Source organism: Camelus bactrianus, chromosome 29 (genome assembly GCF_048773025.1).
Source record: "Camelus bactrianus isolate YW-2024 breed Bactrian camel chromosome 29, ASM4877302v1, whole genome shotgun sequence".
NCBI classification, from domain to species: Eukaryota; Metazoa; Chordata; class Mammalia; order Artiodactyla; family Camelidae; genus Camelus; species Camelus bactrianus.
Genome location: NC_133567.1, coordinates 11,455,706 through 11,472,528, shown reverse-complemented (window position 1 = coordinate 11,472,528; position 16,823 = coordinate 11,455,706). Strand labels below are relative to the sequence as shown.

General features: G+C 37.4%; 1 protein-coding gene across 4 annotated transcripts in view; it reads right to left on the bottom strand.

Annotated features, from left to right (window-relative positions):
• The window catches only part of PREX2 (phosphatidylinositol-3,4,5-trisphosphate dependent Rac exchange factor 2), a 232,966-nt gene that overhangs the window by 144,842 nt on the left and 71,301 nt on the right, over positions 1-16,823 (bottom strand). For all 4 annotated transcript variants that reach the window (XM_074354995.1, XM_074354998.1, XM_074354997.1 and 1 more), the window contains 2 exons: positions 15,089-15,250; positions 3,042-3,175 (listed from right to left, as the gene is read on the bottom strand). In XM_074354995.1, the coding sequence (XP_074211096.1) occupies positions 3,042-3,175; positions 15,089-15,250 (296 nt within the window). The remainder of the gene's footprint in view (positions 1-3,041; positions 3,176-15,088; positions 15,251-16,823) is intronic.

Here is a 16,823-nt window from a genome sequence, read left to right as displayed (position 1 = left end):
GGCTAAGGACAGTATCCAGGTGGAGGGTGATCTGGCGCTTCTGCTCAGTGTGATGTGCAATCAGACTCTGACAGACACTAAAATCTGGTGATTTACAATTTCACTTGATTTCTCTCACCTCCATTTCTCATTTTAACTAAATGGTGATTCCTATTTTTTCAAGCCCTAGTAAAATTCAGTTAGTACTTACGATCCTTCTTCAAAGAAAGCTGACTGTGTGGGAGGTTAAGTGTTATCCAGCTGTAAAATATCTTTCCTGTATTGTTTTATGATGTGCTAACTGTATACTTGATGGACAAGTCTCTCAATACATTTATAATCCTTCATAAAGATCTTACTCATTTTAAAAATAGCACAAAATATTTCAAAACTTTGTGTATAGTATGACTAGTACCAGCCTTTAATCTTAAAAGCTATGCAACACAAAGCAAAAAAAAAAAAAAAAATCCAGGTTTCCAGATGAACATTTGTAATAATGAATTTTTATACTTGAATCACTGAACACTTAGGGGAGACTGTTTTTTAAACTGGGTTTATTTAAATAGATTAAAGAGGAAAAATTCTAAGAAATAATTCAAGAAGACTCAGGAATACCTAGTTGTTCAGGAGATTTCAGTTGACCCGAACTATTTCCATGTGACTCATTGCCAAAGTCTGCTAATAATTTAATATGCTGAAATAATTATTAATGTGTTGTGTTATGTGGACACACTGAGCAAAAGCTAAGAGGTAAAGTGCACTAGTGGGAGGCTCCCTATCCTCCTCTCCTCTGCAGTTCGACGCCTGCCCTGGAGAGGAAGGGCTGGCTGCAGGGCAGGGTCTCAAGGTGCTATCATACTCGTGGAGTTCCTTTAGAAAAGTGAGCATATTCTAGCCTATACATCCTAAACCCTCATCAAAACTTTGTCAAAAACCAAACTGAGTAATCCATCTAAGTGTCTGTCAATCCTGAAAGTCCATGTTCATTCTGAAAGCAACCTATAAATGTCCTTTGTAAGAAGCCTACACACACGCAATAAATTACCGGTTCAGGCCAGCTAGCTACAAAAGTTGGCTTTGAGGCCAAAGAGGGAGGAGAATGCGAGGCAGACTAATACACAGGTAACTGTGCATTCTCTCAGGGGGGACCAGTATCATGGAGTCTCACAAAAAAGAATTTCTTGTAAGTTGGCGCATCACACTTTTAAAAATCAATCACATTTTTAAAACCTTAATATCCTCAATAGCAGTTTTAGTCACAGGCAAATAATTATGGCATATAAATATACACACACATACATACAAATACACATATATAAATCTATCTTTAGGTCCTATTTTCCAAGGCATTGATTTTCTTCATGATCTTGCTGTGAACTCTGCACAGGTTTTTTTTATATTTTTCTTGACTGGTAGATATTCATACTTAAAATGAAATTCCAGTTAAGTGTCTGATCAATACTGTAACACTTAGCTCAAATAGAGAGATCTTTGGTCCCTTCAGAAAATGACCCTACTGAAGTATAAAGATTGAAAAACCTTTGGTTTCAAAATAATTTTGCTCTATATTGTGGTGTGGAGTATTTGCATAACTAGATTCTGTGGCCTCCCCTCCTTACGAGTTTTTAAGGTCACCAGGTTACATGTATAGCAATGTTCACAATAATGGAAAAACTGGAAATAATCCTAAGGCCCATTGATAGGAGAATGAATAATTAAACTGTGCTATATTTAACCAATGAAATATTATGCAGCATTTAAAATGAATAAATTATTGCTACAGACAGGGATATATAGTTTAGAAACCACATTGCATATAAAATGTAAACTGCAGAAGCCCAAACACACTATGATAGTATCTTACAGAGATCTTAAACCGGCCAAACTAAGCAATGTCATGTTATAGGTACCGAATACTGCACAATACATTATTTTTAAACTAGTTTCCCCAAAGATTAGAAGCATTAGAAATATCTAGAGCTCAGGTGACTAATCCAGCACTCAACTCTTTAAAGAATGTAATGGTAGAATTAAAGTAAATTCACCAGGTCCCTGCCTCCTGTAATTACAAAATTAAGAAAGCTTAGAAAAGATTCAGTTTATTCATAATTTCTGAAGGCTCTTTAGATCTTAGGAAGTATATGGTAATGGAGATGAAGTGTTCTAAAAGGAATGAAACAGATGGTATATTCACAACACTCCAATTCAAGAAGGGAAAGGACACACAGATTTATTTAGTGATCTCCATTTTTAATAACTATGTATTTGGTCTATGTTATACAAACATGAAGGCTATTTGCTAAAGAGCAGGATTTTAATTTTGTAAAACCTTTCCTGTTGCTTAATTTATTTAACAATTTCAGCCGTGAGACCATTAATTCTAACGTCATTTGTACACTGTTAATTTTGCAAAGGCTCTGACCTTGACGGCAGGCATATACATACATAAGGATGAGACCAACTGTAATGAAAAAAGATCTCATTGTCAAACAGATGTCTTTAATAACCACACCTAGATAAATGCGTTAATCAACTTGATGGGGGAATCCTTTCACAATGTGTGCATGTATCAAGTCATCATGCTGTACACTTACACTTTAAATATCTTAAACAATTATATTTGTCAATTATACTTCACTACAGTTGGGGGGAAAATAATTGCACCTAAACAACTTGAATCACATTATAGTTTTTTAAAGAGTTTCACACAGGTAAAATTAACAACCTCTCCTAGATCGTCCTAAAACCCATTTCTAGTAATCCCAATCTTGCTACCAAACACAGAGAATTTAGAAAAGCATACGAAAAGAAATAAACAGGTTCATTATCACAGATGGTAAAATGGAATTTTTTTAAGGCCCATTAAGGTACAGACACAACAATTTAATTATTTTTTGGCTTTAAACTTAATCTGCTCCCTTTCTTCAAGGTGCAAGGGAGAAGAGGCTGAGAGTACGTGGAAGTTTACTGATGAGATCGTGAGTTCCTGGGAGCACAAAGGAAAGGTCGAACCTGTGAGATGGATAAATCATTTCTGAAGTCTCACCTGTCTATCTTCTTACCTGTGCTTTCTTTTGCAATACACCAAAAGATTATCAAAAAGAAAAAACACCCGTTCTTGAATATTCCCAGAAGAAATTTTCGATAAGACTCCACACATTAACATTTCAGTGCAAGTGTCGGTAATGTTGGACCCCTACGTCAGGAAAAAAGGAGAAAACAAGGTCTGATTACTTAAGGGAAACGTGTGTGTGATTCTTCTTTCTCCTTAAAAGTAATTTGTTTTTATTTTAAGATGCAATATATGGACAGGATAAAACTTTAAACAGTATAAATTTTTATACGCTGAAAATAGGTCTCCTTCCTTCCAGTCTCTTCCTGGTCAGTTTCAGTAAATACAGCTACTCTTAAGAGATTCTAAGAAAACAGAAGAAATAAAAGGGAAAAAAAATCTATTTAAAGAGAGCAACCTTCCACAGAATCTTTCACCATGGTTATTAAAAGTTGCACCGGCACACTCCCTTGTTAAGTAAACCTTTACTGAGTGCCTGCTAAGGTCATGTGATTAGTGTGACAAAACTGATTTTAACATGAGTGCCAACCACTGCAGCTGAGAGGACCCACAAGAGGGCAGGAACCTGGGCCCCTGAGTCATCAACAAAGGAAAACTGCCCACTGAGCAGAACACACACAGTGGGCTGCTGTGTGAGCTGATCACAAGCACCTGCTCTGAGCCATCATAAATGCTGCAGTCTCTTTGTTTCTACAACCTAGACTGTCATAACCAATGCACTGAGTTGGGCCAAAAAAAAAAAAAAAACCACAAAAAAAAAAAAAAAGAAGGAAGTTTTCAGTAGAGACCTGGTAAGTGTGATCTCCAAGAACACTTCAGTTTTAAATGTATCTGGTCTCTTTAAACTGAGGACCAAATTTCTGATTTCTTTTTAAACTTAATGCTTTAATTTTCATTTTTGATATTTACAACTCCGGATGTTCATTTTAATTTCATATTTCCACAATAACAATGGAGATAGGTTTTCTGATCAATTATAAAATTTTAAATTAAAATGACAACTCATATAACTATAATAAGAAATTCCACAAAAGGGAAATTAATTAAGACAGGGTTATTGTGTTAAATCTGAGAATCTGTATTGCAAACACATTTTAAAGTTTAGCTATTTCCCTCTCCTGTCCTTTCGTAACAAGGATAGAGATCTATCAACATTTACACAATTTCATTTATTTTGTCATGTGATAAGTGAGCAAAAACTATCATCAAATATAAATAAAAACACCAAATGCAGTGGCAGTGATTTCTGATTTACAGTGAACACCATCTCTACCTTAGAAAAAAATTAAGATAGGATAGTAATAAAAATGTTTTAAAAAAAGAAAACATCACGTTGATTTTTGCACAAGGGACCTACACAACATTATGAAAAGTGGCTTTATCAATAGCAATTAAGCAAAAGGTACAAAGCACCTCACCTTAGACTATTCCACTCAGTAGCCCATGAGTGCCAAGGCAGGAAGATAATTGGTTATATTATAAAAGGGCTACTGCAAATATTACCCTAATTTGCATATTAGCAAGTCTTCCAAAATAAGTTCCCCAAATTAAATATGTAGGTATTTATTCACAGATGGGTTCCTAAGTGAAAGAATTACTAATGATACATTTCCTGACTTCTTTGTGGTTATTATCTTTATGAATAAATGTAAGGAGAATTTAATGTGAATCTGAGCTAACTATAATGGCTAGAGGTCATTTACTCCATCCTTTTACACAGCCTCAGGGGAGATATTGTCCCAGCTCTGAAGAACTCATGGGGACCAATGAGTAAAACAGAAAGCGGATATATTATTCTTGATGATAACTGAGATGATAACTAACACACACACTGAATGGTCCCATGATTATGGCCAAGACAATCTCCCTTTGTGAGCTTAACCTCTCTGGAAAGCCATTATCATAATCAGAAAGAATCTCGGTGAGCTGGCTTTAAGGGGAGTTTGTAAGCAGTGAGACTCTGTCCATCACCTGGACAAGACTGTCCAAAGCCTGTCTCTCCTTGTGTGTCTCTCTCTCCTAGATCTTTCTTGCTTCCTCCTTTTTCTCTGCTTTAAATACTAACAAGTCAAACTTCTGATTAGCTCCTTTGATTCTGCAGCTATGTTTATGCCTTCAAACCACTGCAGAAAAGGAATAATTGTGCTTAACGTATACAGCCAGAGTGAGAATTTGCAAGACAATATATTCAGAACTCCCAGCACAAGGCCTAACACATAGACAGGACTCGACAAAGGCAAGTGTAGTTATTATTACCAGCACTGAAGGTGATCTGATTCTGCAAGGTTGTTTCCTTTATTTCTTATCTCTGCTGTGTTTCGCTCTATGCTGATTTTATGGTTTCACTCACTGAAGACCATGTTATTTCTCTTACTCTCAAGTTACTGAGGGTGGATACATCTTGTTGCCTCAAGGAACACTGACTCCTGCTCTGACAAAAAAGGCCTTCTAGCTTACTCTTGGATACTTCCAGTAAAATTAAGTTCCTTTCCTCATAAGATAGTTCATTTTTTTATTTAACGAGCCTAATGGTTAGAAAGATTTTTCTTACTGTAGAGTCAATGTCTACCACCATTTCACTCGCTTACTCTGTTTTTTCTCCTTGGGGTGGATGGACACCCTGTTCAACATGATAGGCCCACCAATATCTGAACATAGCTAACATGCTTCCCTTCTGCTTTCCCAGGCTCTGAAACACCATTGCCTTTTGACCATATGGCTGGATTTTAGAAACCTGGAAGATCCCGGTGGACCCCCTCTAGACCTTCTCCAGCTTGTCAGAGTCTCCTTTAATACGTAACAGAAGTGAATACAATCACTTGGATGTGAGCTGGCAAATTAAGAATATAGTGATATTCTTATTTCTCCAGTCCCCTCCCATATATATATCAATACATATTATTAATATCCCCATCCTACCATTGATTCAAAGTCCCCCTGCAGTCAAAGTGCCCCGAGGTCTTTCTATTCTATTCTATACTTCAACAGGTTGAATTTTTTATTCATTTAATCCAGACTCACTTCATAGCAAACTCTCGAACCTCTCACTAATACACAGACATATTATATTTAAGGCATCACTGTAAGTTCCCACCAGCTCCTAGCTCCTGGATCAAAAATCAGAGTAAGATTGATTAACCTCTTCAAGATCAACACTTCCTTTCATAAGCAACCCAAAGCATCTGCCTAATTATCAATTAATGAAATTGTATGAAGTAAGGACATCAAACCCAACCATCCAGAGTTTCTAGAATTCATGGTTATACTATAAAGTATATCTTACAATATACCCATAACACACATTTTACTAAATCCTGCTGAGACATTTCCGTTACTGAGATGACGGATCTTGGCTTGAGGAATCAGCACAGCATCACCTCTACTGTCTTCTACCAAGGGAATCTACTACCATCACATGACGTATCTTCATGAATAATATAAATTAATTCCTAGGGAAATGTTTACGTTCTTAAAAGACGCTGTCAAAACACACAGATTTGGCTAAAAATCTCATTTTAAAAGAAAGTCTTACAGTACTTCTCTTTATACCACTTTTATCTTTGAGAGGATAAAGAATGGCCCCTGTGCCTTTGACTTATCAGGACTGAATCTGCATTATTTCTATGACAATGGCGGCTAAAAATCATTAAAAATTCAGAAACACAGATATGTACAGTATTATAAATACTGAAGAAAATTTGGCCAAGAGTAGATACAGTCTCGCATGTAATCATGAAATGCCTTTCACTCATCTTATCTGCAAGCAGACACTTAATAAATGTCCATTTTTAACTAACGCTGTGTCATATTTCCCCTTCACTTACATAATATAATCTACCTTCCTCTGTAATGGAAAAAACAAAGACTCATGGCTTTATCTTTGGAATGAGTGATGTTTATGATATTTTGAAGAACTATGTGCAATTTTTTCATTTATCTAGAAATGGCAGGAGTGTTTCTGGCGTTAGGGATAAAAAAAAGCCAAGCTACAAAATTGAAATAAGGTACGTCTACAAGCATCAGATTGCTAGGGAACAGTCAAGAGCACTGGAGTCTATCAAAATGACGATGCCAGACAAATGAGCTAGAAAACAAAAAATGTGGAAGCAATAAAACACACCAGGCAGATCGCTGGAAGAGAAGGGACAATGGTTCTCAAATTTCAGAGTTTGGAAGACAAGCGTGACGGGATTGTTAAAACTTTTAAGTTCCCCAGGACAATTCTCAGAGATGGAAAATGAGTAAATCTGGGGTGGGTCCCAGCCTGTTCCAGTAGATTCTGACACACTGTGGATTCTATCAGCACTTTGAGCAACACTGCTTTAGAAGCCTGAGCTCAGTGCTCAAGTGTGCAGGACAGTGACCCTGCTAACTCGGAAAGAAAGGTGAGCACAGGTCTCTGCCAGGTAGTCCCAGCTGCCTGCCAGTGCCCGGGACCGAAGAGGTGCTGACCACATGTTCCACGGTCTCAGTTACACCCACGATACCTCTCCTCGTCGCTGAATATTCACTTAAATCTGCATAATAAATGTTATTCCACCTGGTTAGTATTTCATCTTCATTTTAAAAATCAATGCAAATTTTTAACCTAGATATTTATTCTTTGGCAAACACATATTTAGTTATTCAGCAATCATGTATAATAAATACTTTGATCTAGGTTACTACTAAAGGAAGGTTTTTAACATTGCTACAATATGCCAACAATGTGTTAACATTTTCTTCTGGTATAAATCTCTAGCAAGTTGGACACTCTTTCTAAAATTAAAAAAAAATTAATTAAATTAGCTTTGTAGACTGTTTCATGGGTCACTCTGTAGATGTCAGAGAGAGCAGATTATTGTGCTGTGAAAAAATTGTGACCATGACAAAAATACTGCCCATGAAAATGAGCTACTTGAACAGTGTAGTGATATATCCTAGAGTCATAAACCAACATTTGAGTGAAAGAACTATTTTTAAGAAATAAGAGGGCTTTGTATAAGTCATTAATTTTGAATGGCCCTAAAGCCATTATATTTAATGTAATATGTATCTACACATATTTAATAAAGATATTTTTAAATAATGTTTTTACGTATATGATTCAGAGTTCTGCTGTCTTTTAGGAGTTCCTTTAGAAAATAACTAAAAATAAGGTGATATCTCTTTGTGGTTTTGATCTGCATTTCCCTGATGATTAGTGAGCATCTTTTCACGCACCTGTTGGCTATTTGTATGTCATCTTTGGAACATGAATGGACCCTTGAGAGTATTACACTAAGTGAAATAAGTAGAGGGAGAAAGACAAATACTGAATGATTCCACTTATATGTAGACTCTACAAAACAAAACAAACATACAAAACAAAACCCAGACTCATAGATACAGAGAACAGGCTGGTGGCTGCCAGAGGGGAGAGTGGTTGGGGATGGGGAACAAAATGTGTGAATGGGATCAAGAAATACAAAGTTGCAGTTATAAAATAAATAGGTTACGGGATGTAATGTACAGCCTGGGAATACAGTCAAAATGTTGAACTAACTTTGTATGGAGACAGTCTATAACTAGACTTACTATGGTAATCATTTTGCAATGTAGACAAATGTCAAATCACTATGTTGTACACCTGAAACTAACATAATACAGTATGTCAACTATACCTCTCTCTCTATATATATATACATATATATATAAAACTTACATAATAAAAAGATTTTTAAAATAACCAAAATAATGGACTTTTATCATCTAGATGATTTATTGTTAGTTCAGATTTCCCTTTAAGGAGCTACATTTATCATGTAAAATCAGAGACTCTGCTTGTGATGAATTACACATGTAGAATTAAATACAGTAAAACTCCAGCCATGCATAGTTCTAATCCTGACTGCTTTTATTAGATCAGGAAAGGAAGGCTGAGTGGTAGTTCAAGGTAAGAAGTAATCATAAATAAATAACTGTGACCAGTGGTAGGAGACGTACTCACCAGGTTCCTCTCACTCTAACAGCTTCTCTCTTTCTCCCCTAAGCTGTGCAAACCTGTCTTAGTCCTCCTCCACCACCACCATCCAGCAGTGCAAAGGGTGACACATATTGAGGGAAACTCACCCATATATGTCCATTAGACAGAGGAAATAGAACCTGTCCTACAGAAAGACCTTTACAAAGACTGAATGTCAAACAACTGCAGGATATTCAACTTTAATACAAAAAAGTGAGAAGTCTTGCATGGTACATTCGTGAACAATAAACCAGAACAGGATGCCAAAGAGGACTACAGAACATCAAACTAGCAGGATAATGAAACAAATATTGGATTCTGAAGAGAACCAGGTCAGAATCACTGCCATTAACCAAAAGAGCCAAAAATACAGTGAGAAGAAAATGACAATTAATACATAACTACAATGTAGTTACATCTGCATTTAATTACCATTCAACCAGCTTGTAACAGATACTGTCCTACATACTGGGGGCCCATAGCATAAGACGTGACCCTTGCTCCCAAGAAGCATATACACCAGTGGAGAAATAGATAAGTAAACACAGAATTAAATGCAGTGGGACCACTGTACGAATTTAACAATAAAATGAGAGTTGGCATGAATTCACAGGGATTAACATAGGGATGATGGCTGTGTGTGTTCACGATCAGGTACGTCTATTATTGATTATACAGTTCATTCTACACTGTGGCTCATGTTTCAATCTTTCTCCACTAATTTTCTTTGTCAAATTTATGAAGCGCACCATTAAATATCACTTCCCAATATGGCTAAGAGATCAGTCTTAACGGATGGACCCAACAATGACTTCAGTCACAAAGACTGGGACCCAGAGCCATCCCTGTGGGCAACACTCTTCACCAACAGCTCTTCTTCTTGTGTGTGTGCCTCACGTTACAAGATCCAGCAAGAAAAGAATAACAATTCAGAATCCAGTTTGCTAAGCAGTTGAATGATTTTTGAATTTATAATTTGAGGTATATAATTAGCTGCCAATTATATAGTCAGCATACCAGAAAAACTACTTTCAAAGCACCATCTCCCCGCCAAAAAAATTTCAGTCCTAAAAAAAATCGTCACAGAATTTAACGTGGAAGCGTGATGAATTTCATAAGTGGACACATTAAGTGCCAAAGAATGCCTTCAGAAAATGACAGTAGCCAAAAAGACAATCAGAAGCACGTCTATTTACTTTATGGCTTCTTTTCTCATTTCCAATGATCCTTCAAACATTGAAATCATGATTTATGAAGAACTGTGATAAGAGAACAAATCCCCTCCTCTCACTAAGCCCAATAAAAATAACACTGCTAACCTACATCTGGACTGTTTGAAAGGATAAATCTTTTTCATGTCAAGAAGTTCTCTTAATATAGGTTGCATAAGGGTTCATTACTGATTTTTCTGCAGCTCTGAGGTGGCAAAAATCACTGTGATAGGAAACTACTCACTAATTATCTGACCCCATCATCAGCTCTCCTTGCCAACACCAGGGTCTATCTAATTCGTCTCGTCAACTAAACGCTGAATGTCAGCGTCCAAAAAAACACAAACTGACTGCAGAGAGAAGCCATAATTTTGGAAAAGATGAAAGATGACAGGAGGCCTTGAAAGCTCCCCATTCATATGCAAGGCATTGACAGATCAGGGTCTATCAGAACTAGACCCATTCACCGTGGGAGAAAAGAAAATTGACAAGGATGACAACTAGATGGGTGTTTCATAAAAGAGCAGTTTCAATATCAAAAGACTCTTCAGAAAATTAATGAAGCATTTAAATATCCTTCCACAAAATCTTTTTAAAATACTAGGGAAGTTAAATGTGAAATGAAGAACATCATATTGTTCTATCATACAGTTTCATCATAAAATGCATGCCCCTCCCCCAAAAAAGACTCAGCTTTGTTTCACTTTTTTTAAGATTCAACTTACTAATTCAAGTTATAGCCTAAACTCTGTTATAGATTAGACTACGTAAAACAGACTAATGGAGAAAGTCCCAATCAAACTTTCCCCCCTTTTCCACTTGTTATGAAACTTTGGTCCTTTTTATAAATGGATTCACTTTTAATCATCTTTTTCTGGAGCCACTTATCCTTAAATGACAAGAGTCATCTACAAATCAATTCAAATTCAATGTCGTAGACAAATCTGCATCTACCAAATCACCTTGGAGAGAGGACAAAAAGAGTCAGGTGTCATCACAACCTCCAGAAGACGCACACTTCATGTATTAAAAATTCCCACTCTTATCTTTTATGGTGATTTCTTCCCCCAGATTTGGGACATCATCTCCAAACAGGCCTATCAAGGACATACAGCTGAATTACTAAATGACAAAATGTTTATTGATACTCCCTTATCGATGCAGATCGGTATGACTCTAAAGATTTACAGTTATCATGACAATACTATCAACCAAGCAAACAGCAGACTAAGACGGAATGGTCTTGTTCTGTGAAATTAATCAGCCACTCTGATTAAACAGCTAATCTTTCCAAGCACGCTGATCATTGCCCTACAATTACCTTCACTAGACTATTCGGTGGAATGTTTTGAACGTTGTATAAGATATATGACCAAGACATAGTAAATTATATTAATAAAAGGCAGAACTTCAAATATGAGCAATTGAACTACAGATCTTCTGTGGTGAAGTCACTATGTAGGTGCTGACATAAACCTAATTTCTATTATCAACCTACTTTTAAAGGGCAAGCAGAAACCAACTTAATGTAAAGAAAGTGCTAAATTTTTATCTGAGTGGGTATATTATTACATGATTATAAGGATAAACTTTAGAATCAGTCTGCCTATTTTCAAATGAAACTCTGCCTTCTGTTAGTTGTCAGAACTTGGGGAAGCTACATAGCCCTCATTTAAAAACTCTTTGTAATGGGGATTAAAATACCTTTGCAACTTGTTAAGAGACGCATGGGGATTGCCTACAGTGGGGGATGAGCATTTCCCCAAAGGGAAGTTGGATGATTGACAATCAAGGACCTCCCCTGAGCAAATTTACTCAAGCAACATCAGTGGAATCTTCGATTTGGATCTTGAATCTTGAATGGAATCATATAAGGGTTGAAAAAATGATCAGAGCCTCTCCATCTTAGCTAGCACACTGATGAGACTGCCAACGGGCTTCAACTGCCTACATGCCCTTTCAAGTCTGAAAGCAAAGCTTCTCTGATTCCGTGAGCCCCCCAACATCTTTTAAATTAATTTGTCTTTTAGTTTCTGTGGCTTGGAACCATATAACCTTAGGTAACATAACCCCTTCAGTAGTTAGGTGCATTTATTAGACAAATGAGGGGAATTTCTCAAGAGTAAAATCTAGCAGCTGAACCAAAGTTTTAAAATACAATCTCTCATCTGCAAAGCATTTTACAATGTTCAAAGCATTTTGACTTATTTCACTGACCCCTGTAACAACCTGAGCTGTATGTAGAAGAGGTTTGATGCATTATTCGCACACTAAGGGTTCTTAGAGTCCAGACTGGAGACCAAACCTACACAAAAGTCAGGCTGTTTTCATCATGCCATACGATTTGGGAACAACACATTTCCGTTGCTAAATTCAACAGAAAGAAACGTAATGATAATTTAGTCACAAAATACTAGAGACGCAAGTTACCTGAGAGATTTTACTACTCTTCATTTGATTAATGGGGAAATAAGGCCCTAGATGACCGAGTGACATACTTAAAATAATAATCCACCCAAAGTGGAAATAATGCAGATTCACAGTGTGTCAGCCTCAGATCCTCTTCAAGAGAATTTTAGTTACTGGAGCAAGAGCAGCATCTCTCAGGTGGTTTTAAAAGATCTGCAGGAGCTCCTGGAAGGAGTCAGAGAGCAGCTACCCAACATCAGCCCGAGGCTCCCGCTCTCAAAAACTCTTTACGGAACTCTATTCTGGTCCTGTCATGCCACAGACATCTGTCCTTGTCCTTGTCTTAACCCAACAAGGGTCCACTCTGAACATACATAAAGCTGACTGTAAGCTGAGCAGTAATCCCTGTTAGCAATTCAAAGAAAGCGCTAACCATTCTCACCCTCTTCCTGGGCCTGAATTCACCCTGTGTGACTGTGTCCCTTTGTTTTGTGCATCTTTTGAGTCTCACCAGATAGTAGTTTCTCCTAAATGTCCCCGAAGGGACGGGCCTGAGCACTGTAACAGCTTCCCCTTTTCTCCAAGGTGGTGGACTGAGATGTGGAATCAGGTCCTTATCACAAGTTGCCAATCAACTGGCTGGGCCCGGCTCCAGGCTGCATTCCCTCCAAGTCCCCACTGCGTGGCTGTGCCTTATGCAACCATTTTCAAATTCTACTCCAGTAGAATTTGTGTGGCCACTTTTTTGGAACCCGACACTCATCTTATCTCCCCTGTGTCTACTGGAACTGCAGTCACGGCTGAATTCCCCCCAGTTTCCTCTGGCTCTGTGCGCCATTTTTCTCTCTCACTCCAAGTGCTGTAAACCCACCAAGGCTAATGAGGTTGAGGCACCCACCGCTGTGGGCAACAAATGACAGAGTAGGGACCACACAGCAACCTTCCTTTGAGTAACTGGCCGTGTCCAGTGCAAGAAATAGCAACACTTTTAAGGGATCTCTCATTCCTGAAGTAGACTCAATTTTTAGGATTTACATGAGAAGGAAACAAAATCATGACAGATTCCATTTCCCCAGAGTATGAAAAAGAGTCTGTGAAGGTTTTATTTTGGTAAAAGGCCTGGCAGAAGACACTGACAAATCCTGCAATTTAAAGCACAGCCAGTTTTTCTTCCAACGTCTGAATGACAACAGAACAGCAAAAGCAAACTTCAGTCCATTTTTCTCAGCCCAGCAGGACAGCTGCTTCCCAGGAAAGGAATTATCATCATGAGTCAACTGTAAAACACACAACCATTTTAACTGATTGAAATAAGTAGCATTCATGCTGAAATAAGAGGTCACCCTGGACACTTGAAAGGAAAGAATACAGAAGAGGAGAAAGCTAAGTCAGATCCAAGCGGAGCATTTGAAAAAATTCATCGCAAGGGGGATAAACAAGTGTATTCCCTGGGCTCAGTGTTTGAGGTTTCCTCGCAAATCTGATGGATATAACATTAGATCTAAATGGAAACCAACATATTGAAGATATGAAATAAATTAGTCAAGTATCAAGCCCTAAAGATTTGTAAAGCAAGCCACCTGGATTTGGATGATACGTTATTTGGTTGAAAATATTTTCAATCTTCTTTACACTTTAAAAACATTGCCTTCATTGCTCACTTTATAACAGTAAGAAATGACCCTAGTTGAACTAGTCGAAAGCTCTTACTCATCGAAATTAAGTCAATTTAAAGAAAGAATTTTAGTTTATTCTTCATATAGTGCTAAAGTAATATAGGGTTCCAACTCCACGAAATAACTGGGATGCAAAGTTACCATAGCTGAAAACATATTACAGATTCTGAATACCACTCATTTGCTTTTCTGTCATTTTAAAAAATCTTTCTTTAGTGAATCACAAAACCATAAAATTCTTCATCTTGCATGGACCTTAGAAACCATGTCATAGCCAGCTCCTTCATGTTAGAAATTAAGCAATTCAAATTTAGAGAGATTAAGTGGACATGACATGAAATTCAACACCCAATACCTAATCTGCAGTCTGAAGAGAATACTATCCCAGCGCAGGCATGAAGCCTTACTCCTCTTCTTCACTCTGTCCAGGACTCAGGCTACGGTTATGTACGACTGACCAAAGTTAAGGCGGGAAAACGGAGCGTCATGACGCACAAATACTGAAACAGCAAAGCTTAAAACCCACACAGTACTGACCGGCTCTATCTGCAAAGCTTCCCGGTTCAATTTAAGCCAATTAACTGCCTTTTTAAAGATATTTAAAAATAACAATGACAGCACTTTTCAAATAGTCACAGCCCTCTAGCCTCATCTAGGAAAATGACCACTTATGGTCCCATCCCACGCCAATCATTCTACACACAGCATCAGGCGTCACAAAACTATTTTAAGCTCAGCTGTTGAGCAGTGAGTGTACCTCCCAGCCTTCGATGTGAGACTGCCATTCTTCTAAAACCTCTAACTTCTCCATCTGTCTCTTGGCTTCGTTGATGTTGGAGCAGACGGCTTTCATGGCTTGGAGGGCTTCCATCACCGCTGCGTAGTCACTGTGTTTCCTTGGAGTCCGCTTCAGCAACTCCTGTTTATACACAAAAAACAAACCGCCCTTTGATCTTCAGCTTTCTGCTACAGCAGGTTCAGACTGACCAGGAAATGAAAACTGCAAAGATCGTGAGAGCCACATTCAGAAGTGACATCACAAACTCCACCAAGATTAAGATCAAAAACAAAAGGCTGAATCCACGCATAAGCGTCACCCCAGGCACATTTTGCAGTCACTTTAATTTTTCCCTCAAAAGTATGCTGTTTTTACAAACTAAATTCGATTTCTCCTTTCAGATTGTCAAATATCTCACCTACAGCATGAAATGTTTTATAAAAGTTTGAGTTTTGCTCCAAAAGGAAGACATCTTTATTCGTTAATTTCATTTTCCTAGCGTCTTAAAAAGAAGAGTAAATCTTTAAATAAATATGTCCCATAATTTCAAAAATAACTTAAGTCCCTCATTTTCTAAAATTTTTTGAGAAACTATAGAAATGTCATATATAAAGCACACTTTAAAATAATGTCTTATATGTTAGTAAAATGAATAATTTAGAAATCCCACAATACTCCATCATTAAAGGAGTGATTTATGCTGTTTCTGTCAACAACTCAGGTTCAGTCTCTGAAATGCATGAACTTCCACATACCCTTCAATAGGTTTTTTTTTCTTTTTATTTATTTACTTTTCCATTCGGGATATCAGAACTAGAGTAATCTTTAATCTTATAAAAAGCTCTTGTTTAAAAGCACAAAATTAAACATCTTCACCCACTGTCTAGACAGTTGTAACCACACTGTTTTTTAATTAGTCATTTGTTTCTTTACAGCAGTTGCCAGCGTCATGTAACTAACACAATTACAGAAATCCTGAGGCAAGTCTTTAAAAGAATCTTCTTAATTCTTAACATACAGTGGGAAAATATGCAGTTGCTATATTCTCTTGAGGTCTGTTATTGTTGAAAATTCTGCCTTAAACTTTGACCCTGTATTCGATATGTTCACACGCTGTTCCGTGGAAATAGCACCGAAAGAATACACAACAGCGCTCCCAAGATCAGGTTTAAAAAGTCATGCTGGATCACAAATCCATAAAGGAGATATGTGGGCTTCCCTAGAGACTCCAAAGTGTAGAACTATTTGTAAACTACATGAAGTGGTGAGCTCAGCCTGCAGGCTTTGACTGGGGACCCCGCAGAGCTGTGCCCAGTCTCAACCATGGATGGAGTCAAGACACGAATTTAGATTATGTGAAATAGTAAAAGAAATGACTAGTAATAATCTTTCGTCATTTACTTGCTATGAACCCTGTGCTGACTGGCCAAGCCCATAATTTCAAGTTCCACAAATAAGACAAACATATCTTTTCTTTAACACCCAGCCTCATACCCTAATGTTTTTCTCTGAATAAATAAAGCCATCCAAAATTAAAGAGAATACCAGCTCAGTTTTTCAGCTGATGGTACAACGAAGAAAATTATCAACACCAACAGATCTACTACACAAGTAAATAGTCATTTCCTCTTTCTTTGTCAAGACAATAATCCAAAAAAGCAAAAAGATGCTGTTTCTACACTGCTTGAAGATGCTCTGAATTGACCTCTTTCTC